The following is a 19,609-nucleotide window of genomic DNA, read 5'->3' on the forward strand; positions in this document are numbered from 1 at the left end:
GTTTGCTGAGTCAATTGTTTATAATTTCATACATTTCACCTTGATTGATACACCATTTTAATTGTATCAAATTTAAATGTATGACGTCTTCCTGTGTCCCGTATAGCTTTATACCCCGGTAAGCTGCGCGTAGCTACCAGTACGTTATGACCCTAATGGCTTGCAATACGCGCCATCGCAATGTTCATATATTTTACCTGCATGTATGCTAGTGTAAAATGTAACACGGCTGAGACCTAAAAATAGCCGGGGAAAGTCCCCGGGAAAATCCATGTCGCAACTCGAACGCAATCAATATAATTTTCATTTCATCAGGAATTATCATCAGATGAACATCATTATCGTTCAGGACAAAGAAACTCACAAACTGATTAGTCTGTTCTTTTTTCCGATGGCAAATTCTGTTACGGTAACGATTAATGGACAGTATTTAGATGGAATTGATTTTGAACGGTTGGAGGATAAGCTTACCATTCATTTTCAAAACCTGAAAACAGGGTGTGACGTTGATCTTGTGAACAGACAACACACGGGCAAACACTTCCACGCAACATATTCTTTCCAGTTTGAAACAAGCAATGGAGGTGGTATTGATTTTACTAATGAAGTAAAGGAGACTAAAGAAAGGAGAGGTAAGCTGAAATTAAATGTGTTGAACAATGTAGAAATCACCACCACCACCACCGGGCACCACCGCCACATCCACTACCACCACCACCACCACCACCACCACCACCACCAACAACAACAACAACAACAACAACAACAACAACAACAACAACAACAACAACAACAACAAAGCTGGAATTCATATACATTTGGGGCAGTTCATATATAATAATATGTTTTTCAATAGATTTATGAAACAATTGTGCTTACTTACAACAAGAACAACAATTTAAAGGAGTATTTCGTGATCCTAGCATCCTCTACTTATGTAATTTTTCATTAGATATCCACGAACAAAAACCTATTCCCAAAATTTCAGTTGATTCCGATTTTGCGTTCGCGAGTTATGTATGATTATGTGTATTACACTGCTCCATAGACAATTTCGTTCTGGTGCACCAGAACGAAATTCAAATTTCACGATATCTTTGCTAAACGAATTAATCTGCAAGAAATATTTTGTACATACACATTATGTAGCCAGAGGTTTCCAGTGATATAAAAATCTCAACTTTATTTTAGAAAAGTGGGGGCATGAGGCTGTGGATCACGAAATGCCCTTTTAAATGAGTATTTCGTGATACTAGCATCCTCTTTAATATGACATTTTTCAGCAGATATCCACGAAAAAGGCTTATTTCCAAAACTTCAGTTCATTCCGATTTTACATTTGCGAGTTATGCATGATAATGTTTATTGGAATGCCCCCTGAGACAAAGTGTTGTAATATGATTTTCCTTTTCTTATTGTAAAGCGCATTGAGGAATCTGCGATACACTATGCGTAATAAATGCTGTATTATTATTATTATTATTATTATTATTATCATATTTTGAAATTATTCAAATTAATGTGAAATGCTATTACTGTTCTTTTGGCAATACAAATACATCATTTCAGCATTATTTTTCTTGAATAACAAGTCGAGTTAGTCTCTTTTTTGACTAATTAAATTTTAACAGTGTATTCAATGCTATATTCAATAATTATTTTATCAAAACACAGTCCATCAAGATCATGAAGGTCGAGAACAGTATTCATTTCAGACATGATTCGAACAGCTAATTCAATTGCTATTTTGAAATACTGTTAGCCAACCCCAATGAAAGGGTCCAATATGGCTACCATATCAATTGTTTATAGTAATACCAGAGTAGTAATACAGTTCCGTGCACAAAATAATAAGTTCGCTGTATGACATGCATTATGCATGGTTTAACACGTTGAATAATCTATAAAATGTTGAATGGTTGTCATCAACGCTCTGCAGGGTCTATTGTTCTATTGTTTCCGATTAGAGCGCTGACATATTGGAAAATGTTGCCAATCAATATTCATGAGAGTGTACATTCAACGTCTAGTTTGCGAAATTGGGTGAGTTGTGTTTGGTAGGTGAGAAATACATCTGACTGGGCGTTTTAATTACGTAACGAATAAAGGCATTGACATCGTCGAATGGCTGCCCAGTGCTGTTATGTGTTTAGTTATTATATAGGCCTAATAATAATTATTAAATGTATTTATCATTCCTTTCTTTTCCCTTCTCTGTACTTATTCTTTCCTAGGCCTACACTTCTCACTCCCTCGCTCTCATTGTCCCTCTCACCCTCCCTCTCACATTCCCATCATTTTCCTTATATTTCTATTTATCTACTTGTCTCTATTATATCTTTTTATTTCTCCCTTCCTCCAGCCCTCTCTCATTCTCCATATCCTCTCCTCCCCTCCTCCTTCCCATCCCAAGACTTCTCACAGAGGTGAATCTGCCCCTCCCCAACCCCCTCCCCTCTTTGGGTACGCCACTATTTCTATACCAATATCCTTCTTAAAATAAAATTAAATGGAAATTTCTTAAAAACAACCTTTATAGGCCTATACTTATACTTACATGTATACGTATAGCGATTACCATTATAGTGTAATATAGATACATGGACTGGACATGGCAGCTTTCATACATTCTAATGTGTAATCGATCACCAAGAACATTCAATTTATTTAAATGAAACGCCTATCGTCAGGTGGGTGGTAAAGATGATTGCATCGACAGCTAAAGCCTCCTTATAGTCTTCAGACCCACACAAGCACACATTGAGGATACATTAGTACAATGGTACCACTTTACACCTGACTGCCCTTACACATGACTGTATTGTGGTCACTTATTGATACTCGCTTGATGTGTAGAGCGTTAATATGATGCCGGATCAGTGACCAATTTAATGGCGGAACCCCTTTCTTCGAAACAATGGTACCACTTTTATGAATAGCCTGTCGCAACTTCTAATCGGCATCAAAAGAACAAAAGATTATATAATCTATTGCGACTCTATTTCTATTAAAAGCTCTTTGGTTGTCATTGCATGAGATGATCATGAACTTTTGAGGAACTTAAGCATGACATTTGACACAGTTGTACGTTGCATTTAGATGTTGAAATGGTATGGCGAATGGAGGCCAAGGGTAGACGCGGTATTTTGTTGTTTGTTTGTTTTTCCATTTTTATTCACATGGTTGAAGGGAAAAAGAACATACAGATATGGTCCACCCCATCTTAATTATGGTAACCAAGATAGATACAAAGATACAATTAGATTATGACAATGAGATTTAAATAATACTGCCCCACCACGACAACAGGACCCAACCAATACCTCTGTAAAAAAAGAGCAAATTAATGCGGCGCAGTTCGCACTACTCAGAGTGATGAAAAGGCAAGCAGAAAAAGAAGTGGTAGCCCAGCAAAAGCATGAATACACAAAGGCAACTGTTGGGTCCCCCTTAGACGCGGTATTGTTGGTCGAAGCAGCCAAAATATCGATTTTAATTATCGTAATATATTATTGAAAAATAATACTTTGCAAAAGTAATAATTCTACAAATCATATCCTTTGAATAAACGAACTGACATTATGCTTCTCAACACTACACTACTCACTACAACATTTCGTCCTACGCATCGGAGGACTTCATCAGGTATGACTGATCTGGTCATCTGATCCACATGAGACTGGTTTCCGGTGTTGCTTAGACTCATTCCCAGTCTTTAAAAGTGGGTCGTAAACGTGGCTTAGGAAGTATGTGCCCTCCTCTCTGTTTAAGGTCTTTCTCCCCTTCTTCTTATCTCCATGGCTTCTCGAACTTCTCTAGACCTCCTGTCATGTTCCCGCCCAAGTATCTTTGATTCATCCCAATTTATTACATGGTTGGCACGTGCAACATGATCAGATATTGCTGATTTAGTCTGTTCCTTTTCTGATAACTTGCGTTCAGAGCGGGTGTATTTTTTTGCTAGTGGCCTTATTGACTTCAGCTTTGTGTTCTGCCATTCTAGTTCTAAACATGCGCGAAGTTTCGCCAACATAAGTCTGATCACAATTTTGGCATCCAATTTCGTAGATGCAATTGCCCGTTTTTTCTTTGTCTCTCTTGTCCTTTGGGTGGACTAAAATGCGTCTTAGAGTTTGGCGGGGTTTCATGGCTGTATCTACCTTGTGTTTTTTGAAAATTCTTTGTATCCGTTCTGATAAGCCTTTAAAAAGTTTTTCATCATTGGGAATAATTCTCTGGTTCCGATTTATTGCCGAATATAGTTAAAATTAAAGACAAAGATTTCACCGGGCATTTCACTAGAACATTTTCTTTCATGACTTTTTTCTAACCTATATATTTTTGTCAAATAAATAATGAAAACCGGGTGTCTAAGTTAATTGGACAGACAGTAATATCTACAGCCTGTCTCAAAAAAAATTGTGCAAGTAAAAAGCGCCCTCTGTGGCCATTAGAAAATACCGTTGTGACATGATGCTTACATCAACGTCAAGGGCACAGTCTTAACTCTCAAATACCGTTTGTTCTGTTCAATTTGCTTTTTAAATCTCGAGATATGTTTAGTTAACAACGGAAGGGTAAAAGCACAATTGTGCCACTTTTACTAGGGAATAGGGCTGTAAATATAAACCAATGATAGCTGATGATGATGCGTCTAATGCACTCCCCCCTTCGGGGCTCGTGCATTAGACGCATCAACATCAGCGCGCGTGCATTATTTTGTCTAATTTCATTAATTTGTCCAATTTCATGAACTTGTCTAAGTTCATTAACCTATAGACCACTTTACATCATTGTTTATCAACAAAGACGAGGGATTGGTCTGTCGATATGCCCGAACGAACCGCTACACTGTTCAATGGCTTTCTTGTACTATATGAAATGTGGTGGGAGATTTAAAATACACATGCCCTGAGCAGACTACGATGCGCACGCACACTGCAGGGCAAAGAACAATGGAAAATGCCATAATGCGTGCGCATACTGCCGGGCAATGACGTCACATGTCAAGTGATCTATAAGTTTGCATTTACAGCAGAATGTGAAATATTGATCTTTTAATTTGTTATAAGTGGAAAAAGAGGATCATGATAAAACAGTAAAAACAATTGTGTATTGTTGTGTAGTTGATGCATTCTTTTGATTTCACGAAGGAACTTTTGATAAACTTGATGATATCATTGATTTACATGTACAGCCCTCTTCCCTAGTAAAAGTGGCACAATTTCACCCTTTCGTTGTTAAGTAAGCATATCTCGAGATTAAAACAAGCAAATTGAACAGAACAAACGGCATTGGAGAGCTAAGACTATGCCCTTGACGTTAATGTAAGCATTATGCCACAACGGTATTTTCTAATTGCCAAAGAGGGCGTTTTTCATTTGCACAATTTTGTTTGAGACAGGCTGTATTCATCGGATTAACTACCAAAAATTTTATTTATCTATTGCTATGGTAGTTATTCCTCTTATTTCCTCACTTCCACTGCGAATATCGATCGCACTTTGGAGTGACACATTTTCATCATTTAAATCAATATATTATTGAAAAATAACTCTTTGATGTTTTGCAAAAGTTCATTCTACAAATCATATACTTTGAAAACGTGCTTGTTTTATTGTTGTTACGTTTTAGAAATTGTTGTTGTTTCAGCCATCTTTACAACGTAACTCGGGAACCACAGGACCTAAAAGTATATCTGTGATATATTTACAAAAGTATATCTGTGATATTTGATTTCTTCTATACGCTCGCTATGAAATGATCAATGCAATGTTTGCCAAAGCTCACTACCATTCGCAAGATGCTGTGAACTACCAAATCGCAACAGTTTAAGATAATTGCTAATCTTAAGTTATTTACAAAATATATTCTAAGTAACGCCATCAATATTGGTAAAGATGGATGAAAAATGATATCCCTGTCCTTTAATGTTGAGAACCGGGATTCCCCAGTACAGTTTCGCAATGCGTAAATTATATATGGTTTATATGGAGAATCCCGTCTTCAGTTTTGGAGCAGTGCAGCTGCAGTGGAAGTTGTCACCGTCACTATGGACCACAAGAGCCTCATCCCAATGGCATAGTTCAATAACCTCAATTACATAATCATAGTGCAAAATTTGACCTCAAGTTGCAGAGCATGAGTTTTTGTACCCAAATCTTCAAAGGTCATTCAATTAATGTACAAATTTATTAGGGTTTAAGAACTGTTCCCCTGATAGATGAGCATGTTGTGGATCCTAGTGCGTATCGTTTCCCGGGTATCGTTCTCTCTTTGTCAGTTGTTCCAAATTATTTCTTGTGCTTAAAAATGGCTAATTAATACTCTAGAGTAGACATCATGTCAGAGGAATAGATAGGCACATCATGCTATAAGGACGATGTGATAATGTGATCGAGACCGGTTGGTGAAAAAACTGATCATACATTTCAAAGAATTGTTTCTAAAAACGGATCTAAATGTGACATTTAGATTTTGCAAGTCGTTGAAAACAAAGCAGACTGCAGTCTACGATTTACGTTGAGATTTACAGATGCGGACGGTATGTATGAAAATGAGGTATAAGGTTAGGCTAGTAGAATCAAATAATATGAAACCGAGAAGTTTTTGTATAGGCCTAAACATAATTAACAAGGTATACGTGATTTTACTCTAGAAACACAAACAATATGCAAAGTAATTATTTGTCTAAAATAATTTTAGTTCTAGAAATAATAATCTATATTTATTATTAATAGACACATGAAAATGAATTAGCAAGTTCAATGGATCAGCAAATATACTACTACTACTACTACTACTACTACTACTACTACTACTACTACTACTACTACTACTACTACTACTACTACTACTACTACTACTACTACTACTACTACTACTACTACTACTGCTGCTACTACTACTACTATACTATGCTACTACTACTACTACTACTACTACTACTACTACTACTACTACTACTACTACTACTACTACTACTACTACTACTACTGCTGCTGCTACTACTACTACTATACTATGCTATACTACTACTACTACTACTACTACTACTACTACTACTACTACTACTACTACTACTACTACTACTACTACTACTACTACTACTACTACTACTATTAAATACTAATACTACTACTACTAATAATAGTAATAATAATTTAAATAAAATATAAATTTTAAATTTATCATAGATTTTCGATATATATATATTTCCCACTAGTATTAAAGCCACAATGTACGATTTACTTCCAATTTTAAATTTCTTATTCTATACTGAAAATTCTGAAATAATACTTGTAATAATAAGGGTTTCTGTACATTTTGAACTGAATATTGATGTGGAAATGAATATTGATGTAATAATCGGATTAACTTTTTTTAATATACCGTCCAGCACTACAAGTAGGTTGCACTTATCACCTATGTATGTCTGCAATCGCAGATTGAATACAATACTGCTCTTTTCAATGATACTAATCTTACAAGTGCGAGTGATCAGAATGATATCAATATTCAGCATGATATCAATATTCATTTAATAATAAATCGGATTAACTACCATAGCAATAGGTGAAAACAATTTCGAATATATCGCGCTGCACTACAAGCAGGTTGAACTCATCACCTGTGGATGTTTGCAATCGTAGATTGAATACAATACCGGTCTTTTCAAAGATACTAATCTTACAGGTGCGAGTTTCAGCATGACATGGTTCAATGCAGAGGTACCGCGTGAACGTACCAGTGCTTTTTCCCTTTTAGACAAATGTATTACTTCTCCCTAGTGATTTTTCATCATGAAATAACTGCTGATTAAAAAACAAAACAAAATAACAACGACGATAAAAAGAAACAACAACAACAACAAAAACAGACCAGTAGCACATGCTAATATTTATAATTGTTCGGCATGTTCGGGGTGTGTGTTTGGGGGCAAAATCATCACAATTTTGCAAACTTGTCGCAAAATGTGGAATTGTTATTAAATTTGTTTTTGTTTTTTACTTGGGAATGGCAAGGGGGGGGTCTGACTGGGGCCAGTTTCCCCATGCCCACTTGCACCGCCTCTGATGCCATGTGAATGTGCATATTTATAGCATTGATCTCATTTGCATCCCTGTCAATACCCCAGTCAATACAGTATTAGTAACTCTAAAATGCCGGTACTTTGTTTTCGGTTTTCTTTTATTTGGTTGCAGCTGTTAGACGAGTCTTGGAATGTTCTAGAACCATTAAAATCAATGAACGAATCATTCCCTTCGAAGTGACAGGAAATTCACCGCCCAGCGATAACATGGTAGGTAATTATGGTCTATTTAAATGAGCATAGTAGTGTACTTTGTCTCGTAATATATGATGTCAAATGTATATTGGAATACAGTGTCAATGATTTAGCGGAATAAGAACATCTACAAATCGTATAGATTGGCATTTTTTTGTATGTAAGGGTGGTGCAATAATTATGTGTACCCCCGGTCTGGTGAATTATAGGGGGGCAAAGATTTTTGGCAGGCCAAAGGGAGGGGCAAGCATTTTTGGCAGGTCGAAAGGGGGGGGGTCAAGCGATTTTTGGCAGGTCGAAAGGGGGGGGCAAGCGATTTTTGGCACAGATATTTTGGCACCAATTCTATATTACGCTCTAAAAAGGTGTAGGAAAACGTTAGGAACACATTCAAATATGCAAAATTTCCTGCTCGCTACGCTCGCATTATATGATAAGACAATTTAAGGTTTTAAATTTGGGTTCCCAAAAATTTTGCATGTGTAAGGGGGGGGGGTAAAGAATTTTGGCACGTCAAAGGGGGGGGCAAAGGTTTTTGGCACATCAAAAAGGGGGGGGCAAATATTTTTGGTACATAATTATTGCACAGCCCCAAACGCTATAGCTAGCTACCTACACTTTAAAAAAATCTTTTCAATGCTGTCAGGTTGCCATCTTTATTACTACATAGCTACATCTGACATACACTTAAACCACAATGTTTGAGTTCGGTCAATTTGGCCTATATATATGAATTTTGTTATTCTTTACCAAAAATTATTACTATTATATTAGTAACAACAGTCAAGGAGGTTTTCTGATCATTTTAAGCCGAAACAATGAGGTTAAAAAATGATGAAAGTAACCCACGGGAATCCTCGGTTTCATTACAAAAATTCTACTAATTTAAACACTTCAGGCTTAATCTTTCTACTTTTATGTTTAAGAGTGCACCTTTTGGCAATACAATCATGCAAAAAGTAGAAAAAAATGAGGGCGATAGAGCAAATTATGTCTTTAACGAAGGTAAATACACGTGCAAGTGATATGACAAAAAGTGTAAAAATATGTAAAAAAAAGTTTAAAATTCACAATATAGTCAATTTGTCCAAACAATAAGCTTGAAGCAATTTGAACACTTAACACTTATATTTTATCCCTCATTGTCAATTGCTTAATATAATTTCTTGTGGGGATCTTAAAGGAGGATTTCGTGATCCTAGCATCCTCTTTTTATGACATTTTTCAGTACATATCCACGAAAAAAGCCTATTCCCAAACTTTCAGTTGATTCCGATTTGGCGTTTGTGAGTTATGTGTATTAACTCATGATTATGTGTATTACACTGCTCCATAGACAATACGTTGTAATTTCGTTCTGGTGCACCAGAACGAAATTCAAATTTCACGATATCTTAGCAAAACGAATTAATCTGCAAGAAATATTTTGTACATAAACATTATGTAGCCAGAGGTTTCCAGTGATTGAGAAAAGTGGGGGGATGAGGCTATGGATCACGAAATGCCCCTTTTATATGAGGCAGGGCATAATAATAAGAACAGAAGTATAATATGCAAATGAGCAAGATGCAATACTAGATTACTATAACCTTTGACACTATGTATATATTTGTGCACCAGCTGTACTCAATGTAATTGTCATTGTGCATATCACGTGCCTCTGCCAAATTAAAGCAATACAGTGTTAGATTATATTTCACTGAATGATAAGTTTTCACTATGTTCCCTTACATTTTGAACCTACATTTTTACTAAAACTTTTGTTACTATTTTATACAACCAGAGCCGAATTTGCCTTTTTGGGGGCCCGGCCAAAATTTGGAGGCCCCAAACTCACCATGAGGAAGGCAAGAACACTCTAGTGCCCAGTTTTGGTTTAGTTATAAGGTCGATAGTGACAGCGGGGAGACAAGCACGGGTTTTACTCGGATATTTGCACGCGAAGCGCGCGAAAAATATTAAATTTAGACTAATTTAGCCCCAAATCAAGGTGCATTTTGCTACGCAAAGACCCAATGCGAAGCGCGCAACATTTTGCAATTTTACCATATTTTGGCGAAATATACTAAATTCAGACTAATTTAGCCACAAATGAAGGTGCATTTTGCTATGCAAAGACCCAGTCAATTTTTGCAATTTTACCATATTTTTTACCAAAACGAGATAACAAAAGGAATATGCACAGGGCATATTTGGGGCCCAGGTCCATCTGGCCCAATGGTAAATCCGGTTCTGTAATACGACTAAACGGTTCCAAAAAAGTATGTTCCCCCTTAATAAATAAAAAAAAAAAAAAAAGCCGTTATAGGCTCCTTCAGTTGATTTAAAATGTAGCCTGATAAGTTTCACATTAGATTATATTACATGTGTGGTACCTTTTTGTCTAACATTTGTCCTTCACCAGAAAATACTTACACGATCAAATTAAGCGCTCAACGCAAATCCTTTTCGAAAATAAGTAGTTAATAAAATAAATAAGTAAATTAATATTAATCAATTAATTAACTAATTGATTAACTAATATGTAAGTAAGTAAGCAAGGAAGTAACTTAAGTAGATAAAAAAAAAAATAATAAATAAATAAATAAATAAATAAATAAATAAATAAATAAATAAATAAATAAATAAATAAATAAATAAATAAATAAATAAATAAATAAATAAATAAATACAGGCCCACTACATGCTGGCGCTTAAAGAACTGTTCGGTCAGAAACTTAAACAGATTAGCGCACGTTATTGCGTAATAAACTTGCTTCCCCATTTGTTTTTCATTTTGAAATTTGACCCCGCCGTTCTGGATATTATAACAAACAGTTGTTGTTCCTATGTTTTTGTAAAAACTAGAAAATTCTATTCCTACTGAGCAACAGAAAACCAACGGATGGATCCAAAAGGATACAAGTGTGTCACACTAACAAAGAAATTTAAAAATAGCAAAAATGTGAGACAACATCCAATGGGGGTAAAAACAAATAAATGCACAAAATTAACAACCGCGTTTCGAAAAGACAAAACTTGTCTTTATCAAGGGAGAGAGACCAACTCTATGTATAGAAAAACCCTGTATATTATGTTACATCATCAAATTTGTTTTCTTCTTATTTTCAAGGACCAACGAGGAGCAGGGGGTTTTCAAGATAACAAACCAAGTGAGGAACTTGAATATCCAAGCATTCAACAGCAGCAACTGACATCTTTGGAACAGCATATACCGACACCGCCAGTGTACTCTAATCCATCCGGGGCTTTTGCTGAGACGGACAGTGCCCAAAGGTATTCAAGTTTCGATGATGTGAAGATGACATCGACTAGTGTACGAAATCCGCATTCTCATATTTCAAATCGGGACTTTTCACTACATTCGCCACTACCAAGTCCTGGTCAAGAACAAAAACGCGACGATGACCAGGCAACTCCTTTTGATTCCATGATGGATATGTCACGTGTGAGCTTATCTCCACAGAGCTTCTCAATGCAATTAGGAGCACGGAATACAGCTACTCCCTCTAATATTCCACCTTTGAGGGCCGACTTTGAAACACGCCCTTCCAATATTGCTCCTTTAAGGGCCGACTATGAAACATCTCCAGATCACGCGGGAAATCATTCGGACTCATCAAGTATAACAGTACTGGACTTTGAAAGCAGACATTCGGGAATCGTTGAGCGACATGCAAGCATTGATGTGTCGGGCTACCAGAACGCAGGGACTGTAAGACGTTATTTTACAAAAGAAGCTAAGCTAGTCGGAGGGACAATCACTGAAGGTGGCTTCGTAGAGGACCCAAGAACAGGGAAAATCAACATTACTTTCACGGATTCAAAAGGTACTGACAATAACATAAGATTAACACTTTTGCTCCATTGGTTTTTTTTTTTGTATGGGGTGTGTACATGGTGTATGAAGGATGTACGAATAGGCGTAGCGCTCGGGGGAGGGGAAAATCCCCGCCCGCTCATGTGACAAAATTTACCAAATAGTGTAATGTGTAACCTTCTTGGCCACAATAATGTCCTAATTCTGACCCATTTTAGCATTAAAATTGCAATTTTTCACTCGCTTCGCGCGCATTTGTCCAGTAATGTCATTTTTAGTAGCAGGCAGCGGACAATTTGGATATATTTTACCCCACCCCTGGTTCAGTGATCCCGGTCCGGCCCGGTGGTAGGGTGGGACAAGCGCACCTGTCGTAGTTATTATTATTATAATTATTATTATAATTATTATTATTATTATTATTATTATTATTTATTGTTATTGTTATTGTTATTGTTATTATTATTATTATTATTATTATTATTATTATTATTATTATTATTATTATTATTATTGTTTATTTTCATAGTTGTGGAGGCAGTTTGAAGAAATCCCATGATCTAGAAGGCCGGCATCTGAAAGTTGTGCAAGCAATACGAAAAACACCGCCTGAAATGGACAAGCGATGCCTTCTCCTTACTGGACTGCCAGCTACAGATGATGAAAGTTTGTTCTTGTTTCTTGAAGCGAAGACTGGAATTCATGAAGATCCCATCCTTGAGTATAGCAAGGAATACAATGGTGTTGCCCTAGTACGCTATTCAATGGAAATCGCAGGTAAGTCATAGGGAACAACCCAAAGGTCATAGTTATATGACCGAAACTAGTTTTATTTCCTGCCCAACCCCCTTCATTCATGTCATTTAATAAACGTAAGCCTGAATATATTGCAAATTCTCTTTTACAGACCCATTCAGTGAACCCAGCGCAAGTGTAAAATAATAAAATTATAAATTGCTTAAAGTGAAGGATAAGTCATTTAAATTGTCATTTGGTATTTTTGAAATGAACAATTTGGCAAAAAACGAAGAAAACAGCAGTATTGACAAAGTTGAAGCCCCATTCAAATACATGTAGCTAATTTATATACTGCCAGTATATAAATTACAGTGTCATTTGAAATAACGTATTTGGTCTAAAATGCACGGCCTTTGACTGAGCCATTAGCAGGCTATGTTAGCACATCTATGACAATGACAAAATGTACCAAAATCTGAATTTTGATGATATTCGATCGTCCGGATGAGCAAATCACTGAATGGGCCTTTAAGACCGATAATTGTTGCAAACGTAATCGGAATTTGTACCCCTCCCCCGCCGATACACACACCCCCACACGATCTAGCATGGTTCATAGGATGTCATAAAATCTTTGGTTTGTTTCTTTACGAAAGTAATCTTCGTAAAACAGTATCAATACAAATATCCGTTGCTTCTTGACGAAATTTCACATTAATGATGTGTCAATTCCCATTGACCAGTAAGCGTAAGCTATTTTATAAAAGGCAATTTATTTAATACCCTAATACCCACGTGACCAAATGAGCGCTGACATTCCAGATTAGATGACAAGTCTGGAAAAGGTACCTTTGGCACAACTGAAGATGTTCCTGTATATTTCAATGGAAAGGCAGCATGCTTGACCATATTTTGCAGCATGTGTATACAGGTGATCTTAAAAGTGAATATTTTCATTTGTAACTTTTTAATTACAATTTAATTTATTTACAGATGTTAAGCAAACGCTCAGAGGACTGAAAGGGCAGATCTTCAAAAAAACTCGTATTGACGTCAGACCCGTGTATAAATCGGACTGCATTTTGGTTAAGGGAATACCATCTGACACTCACAAGGACACAATCAAGTACTTCTTTGAAGAAATTGTTGAAAAAGAAAAAGGAGAGCAGAGTGTAGAACTGGGTGCAGAGTACATCAGTGCAGTCCACATGAAACCTGACAGACAAGCATTAGTGTTCCTGAATGACATTGCAGGTAGGAGTTGATATGTAATTAAATATATTTAGGGCTCGTAAATATGGGGCTAAACGTTTTATTTTACTCTTTGCGAACATTACTTCTGTTATGTTATTCAGCTAAAGGCCCATTTAGTGATTTGCTCTTCCGGGCGATCGTATAAATCATCAAAATTCAGATTTTGGTATATTTGTCATTGTCATAAATGTGTCAACATAGCCTGCTAGTGGTTCAGCCGAAAGCCGTGTATTTAAGACAAAATAAGGCATTTTACATGAATCCGTAATATATATACTGACAGTATACAAATTAGCTTCATGTATTTGAATGGGGCTTCAATTTTCTCAATACTGCTGTATTCTTCGTTTTTTGCCAAATTTTTCATTTCAAAAATACTAGGTGACAATTTGAATGACTTATCATTCTCTTATAAGCTATTCATAAACAATTTAAATTTTTACACTGGGGATCACTCAAAGGGCCTAAACATGTTTAATAATCCTCCCTAGGAGTCGCAAAGTCTGTTTCCTTTTGTGTAATATAATCTAAGACTATTGTTATTATAATTATTTTAGATGTTGACAGAATTCTACGAGTGGAACCTTTACGTTTCGAAAACACTGCGTTGACTGTAGAGGCATTTAAAGAGTGCTTGGGATCCTCTTCAGATGCCTCATTCATGCCCGATAGATGTTTGCCTGCACCATTTACCGTTGATGTCAAGTTGAGTATTACTGAATTCATCATGAAAACCACAAATCACCGCAAAAACTTAGAGCTGAACTACTGCAGAAAAATGCGCAGTTTGTTTGGCCTTATAATGAGAACCAACGGAAAATGCGTATTGAACCTGTCATCAACGAAGAGAAGATGTTTCTTGGAAAGAGTGGGAAAATAATGCACACGAGTTAGTGAAGCAGTACTATAGCCAATATGATGCGCAGTTATATTCACCTACTGACGGACATCACTTTGAGGCGATAAAAACGCAGGTAGCAAATATCTCCGCTGAACATGATGTTAGAATCAGTGTGATCAATGAAAAACAATTCCTTTTGAGGGGATTGAGGGACAATGTACTAAACGCAATAGCGTCATTTAAGAAAGAACTAGAAAAAAGAGTGGCTCAGCGTAAGATTGAATCGACCACCACCGATTTGATCGATTTCAATCCTGCCAAGATAAAGCAATTAGAATCATGTCGGATCATAGAGAAAATACGACAGAAATACCCTAACGTAAAGGCTACATTACAAAAGAGAAACGCAGAGTAAAAGTTGGAAGGGGAAACGACCGCTGTTGGTAAAAGCAAGGCTACTGGTGTCGGAAACCTTGAACGATTTGATTTCACGCAGACCAAAACTGAATACGTTGCAAGCCGCGTTTGTCATTAGAGCAGAAAGGGAAATTTGCGACATCTTTCAAGATAAAGATATAAGAGCTAGTTGCGTCGAAGACGATAGCGTAAAAGTAACGGCTGAAACGAAACAGATGCCAAGAACAACTTGTGCATTTCTTGAAAAAGATATAGAATACAAAGAAATAGGATACCGTAAACCAGAAGAATTGTCGGTATTTCAAAATCAAGATGGAGATAAATTCATTCAGTCGCTGAATGATTTAATAACAATAGTGTGCTTTGATCCCAGACGTGGCTGTGTTGAAATTGCTGGATTTCGAGATACTGTTGTACTTATTGAGGAAAGTATCGCAGAATATGTACAAGCGAATGCTGAGAAGAATTACATCATCTCCTACCATAATGATAAACCTGTAACTGAAGCACAAGTACGGTATCTGCAAATACACTTTGGAGACATTGAAATTCACAGATCGGTAAGAGTAAGCTGGCAATATGAACAAAGCCTGAAATATCTTTCAAAGGAAAAGCAGAAGACGTCAAGATGGCGATGCAAGTAGTTCGGGACCAGATGCAAAAGATCATCGAAAAATCTCACCCGGTTAGCAGGACAGGCATTCACGCGTTGCATGATGACCAAGCATTCTTGGATCCAATTCAACAACGACATAAATGCTACATAAAAATCATCGAGAAGGAACATTCTAGAAAAAGACGAACACCGACAGGTGTGATCGGACCATCCACTCATCCGAGTGTACTCCAAGAATACAAAACCCCGTCGGGACAAACTCTTCAGGTGTGTCTCGGAGACTTGACGTTGGAAAATGTGGACGCTATAGTGAACGCAGCTAACAGCAAAATGAATCATGAAGGTGGCGTGGCACTAGCCATAGTAGAAGCAGGTAAGCTATGTGAAATGTTATCTTGTTGAAATATATCGATTTTGTAATCAGACTACAATTATTGCGGTACATATTATGGCGCTAGCTTAAAAAGACACCTACTGGCTAGCCACCACGTAATTACGTAACTGATGCATGCTTGAACCGAAAAAATGACTAAGGCAATTAGCGTAGTAGGCTGACGATATATCACACGCGTTTCTCTGATGTCTAGACGTTTTCTCAGTCAGCGTTTCTTGGGAAATCGAAAATCTGTTTTAAACACCTATTGATGAAGACCAAACCTAAAATATCTATGCCTTCTTAGGTGCCTTATTCCCATAGTAAATAATTGCACTTATGATTGGTGCTCAGTAAATTAGTAAAATAAGGAGACTTCTAAAGTCTTGCACAGTTGAGATCAGGGAAATAATGGATTAATAAAATATTTTTGAATGTGTATTTAAAAAGTACAAGGTATATGCATTGGAAAACTTTTTTTTGTTGTAGGTGGGGATGCTATTCAAGACGAGAGCTACGACATTAATAATAAAAGACGTGAACTTACTTCTGGAGAGCTGATTGTCACTGAATCTGGTCGCCTTCATTGTAAGAAAATCATACATGTAGTGGGACCTCGGTGGAGTGGTGGCAATAATCAAGAAATGGAAATTCTGTATGACGCCATCACCAACGTCCTTCAAGAAGCAGAAAAACTTGGTCTTGCCACTATCGCTATACCAGCAATCAGTTCTGGTATATACGGCTTCCCGCTAGCTCTGTGCGCTCAAACTATAGTTCGAGCTACAGCCGAGCACTTCACTAACCACCCCGGTGTCAGTAGTGTTCGCATGGTTCGCTTTACCAACATCAAAGAGGAGGTCTGCAAAGCTTTCAAAGGATGCAATAACCGGTAGGTGTGGCCTAAATTTCGTAAACATTTCAGTAAACATGAAATGTCATGCCTAATATAATTTTTCAAGATTTATGGATGTGACTAACGGGTCATCGTGATGATTTAAATTTAATTATATATCGCACAGAAATCAGTATCAAGATCCTTCGCCCTGAAAATGATACTCGCTAGTGTATATAAAGTGCAGCCGTCTTGGGGAATATTGAAGCCTCATGATTTGCAGCTTCAGTGCCAAAGAGGTTTCCAAGGGGCCATGCAATCACAGAAATGCAAATCGTGTGGGGCATGTCTCCACGTGGCGCCTGTCTACTTTAACCCCATGGGAACTACCTGCCGATTGGCCAAAATGAATATTGTGTCCAATCAAGGAGGGCGATAATAAAATCATCTGCAAGTTTGACCATAAATAGTTCAACGGCTCTGGTATGAGCGTTTAAGCAGTATTTTTTGTGGACATGAGAGGACATCAGACATACCGAATGACATTCTGAATCCGGGTTCTGAATATGAAGAATGTCCTTCTGATATCAAATAATTTTGATTTTTTGAAATTCGCGATATAATACACAATGATTAAAAATTGATATTTTTGATATTTAACAGTCCTCGAAGTAAACTTTATAAATCTAATGATATGTACTTAAAGTGTATGTAGCTGGGATGAAAAGCCGGTGATCAATGGAAATCGCAGATCTTTTGTATTGAAGATAACAAAAAAATAGGTCTTTTGGGTAAACAATGTGTATATTCAATATGTAAGGTCAACATTTTCAATTAATCGTCGGCTTTTTATCCCAGCCACTATCTAATGATATGTACTTAAAGTCTATGTAGCTGGGATGAAAAGCCGAATGCAATTTGATATGTCTTATGTGCTTTGAGGTCCCACAAAAAATACTATCCAAACGCTCATACCAGAGCCCTGAAAAGCCTAGTCATAATTGCCAATTGAAATGAGTATTTTTTAAAATAAGTTATCAACCAATTAGGAATGATGAACAGTAGTGTCCAGGGGTTAGTCAAGCTAGTCAAGTGATACATTATCCATCCACAGATGTACGTGGGACACTGTTTCATAACCATGACAGCAGAGCTGAAATGAAACACCCTTTTCAAGGTAAGCTAGATCAAAAAACGTGTTTGGAGGTATTAAATGTAGAAGGCACACACAAATCCCATTTGAATCCATTTTTTGGCAGAATCAAAACAACTAAATGTTGTCAACTTATCTCAATTTTGCAGCAAGGTATTTTTCTGCAACTCATAAATTATTGTATTGAGCAGAAAAAGACATTCTTGAGAGTGTTCTTGCAATGATATTGACTTACCAGTGTGATAGTTCGCAGAACAAGGTATGCTACCTTGTCGCACGGTAATGAATTTGGTCTCATTTGGAAGCTCGTCCCTACAAAAATCTTTCTGAATCCAACTACACAGGCCAAATATGCCACCTAGTGCCAGGGTGGCACTTGCCAACTGATACCAATGTGACATTTACCAGGTTCGACACAGATGAATGTACAAGGGTCTGCACAACCAGGCATTTGCAGTCACGGGCCAAATTGGCATTTGCTATCAATATCCAGAGTGTCAGAAATCATTGGCATCTGCCAATTGTACCAGGTTGGCAAGTGTCAATCTGGCAGGGGTTGGCATTACCATTACTCTGGATATTGATGGCAAATGCCAATGTGGCCCGTGCCTGCAAGTGCCTGGTTGTGCGGACCCCTTGCACATTCATCTGTGTCGAAACTGGCAAATGCCACATTGGTATCAGTTTGAAGTGCCAACCTGGCACTTAATGGCATATTTTCCTGTGTAATATGGACAGGACACTCTGCAGATAGGAAGCCTACATCCTTGAATTCACAGGTACTACAAGAAGTGAACACATGGTCATCATGGAAATTTCTCCACACGGTGGTGTAAACTCAAATGAAATTTAACAATGTATATTTCCTGTAAATGGTGATGAAGCCCTTGATCATGTTAATAGTCGACAGCAGCGAAATGGTCCTTAGAGTTCAAGGATGGAATGAGCGTCCTTGGAGATCATCTAAGGTCCAAAAGAGTTACCGACGTCACCATTAATGATATATGTGCTAGTACAAGCAGTGGCATTGATAATGAATAAAAGAGCCAAACAAGAACGATGAGATAGCCACAAAAAATAATGACAACTCTGATGAAAGTGTTTTCCAACATTAATCCATTAACATTAGGGTATTCCAGAATACCTTCTAAGTGAGTCCCATAATCTTATATAGGTTAAAGGTGATAAAACATACATTTATCACTGGAATTACGAGTCAATTCAGTGGACGCACCTGGATCTCCCACCCTAAGAAGATCATCATTCTGCCACCAT

At 37.1% G+C, this 19,609-nt stretch overlaps 2 protein-coding genes across 2 annotated transcripts in view; both read left to right on the forward strand.

The window, feature by feature from the left end:
* The first annotated feature begins 277 nt into the window (after positions 1–277).
* Positions 278–18,341, forward strand: LOC140169672 (uncharacterized). Its single transcript, XM_072192961.1, has 8 exons — positions 278–632; positions 8,205–8,302; positions 11,400–12,117; positions 12,637–12,884; positions 13,839–14,099; positions 14,657–16,346; positions 16,836–17,238; positions 18,296–18,341. Exons 1-4 carry the CDS (start codon positions 329–331, stop codon positions 12,651–12,653), a joined length of 1,137 nt encoding a protein of 378 aa, XP_072049062.1. The 5' UTR covers positions 278–328; the 3' UTR covers positions 12,654–12,884; positions 13,839–14,099; positions 14,657–16,346; positions 16,836–17,238; positions 18,296–18,341.
* LOC140169172 (protein mono-ADP-ribosyltransferase PARP9-like) overlaps positions 16,013–19,609 on the forward strand; it is an 11,051-nt gene continuing 7,454 nt past the window's right edge. Inside the window, exons 1-2 of the mRNA XM_072192428.1 lie at positions 16,013–16,346; positions 16,836–17,081. Coding sequence (XP_072048529.1) covers positions 16,013–16,346; positions 16,836–17,081 — 580 coding nt within the window. The remainder of the gene's footprint in view (positions 16,347–16,835; positions 17,082–19,609) is intronic.

The sequence above is a fragment of the Amphiura filiformis genome, chromosome 14 (assembly GCF_039555335.1).
Source record: "Amphiura filiformis chromosome 14, Afil_fr2py, whole genome shotgun sequence".
In the NCBI taxonomy this organism is placed as follows: Eukaryota; Metazoa; Echinodermata; class Ophiuroidea; order Amphilepidida; family Amphiuridae; genus Amphiura; species Amphiura filiformis.

What these genes read in the sequence shown, in the direction of transcription:
- LOC140169672 (XM_072192961.1), top strand. Translation starts at nt 329, where the DNA reads ATGAACATCATTATCGTTCAGGACAAAGAAACTCACAAACTGATTAGT. An exon ending in GGAGACTAAAGAAAGGAGAG is followed by an intron (nt 633 to 8,204) that starts GTAAGCTGAAAT and finishes ATTTGGTTGCAG; the next exon opens with CTGTTAGACGAGTCTTGGAA. An exon ending in CACCGCCCAGCGATAACATG is followed by an intron (nt 8,303 to 11,399) that starts GTAGGTAATTAT and finishes CTTATTTTCAAG; the next exon opens with GACCAACGAGGAGCAGGGGG.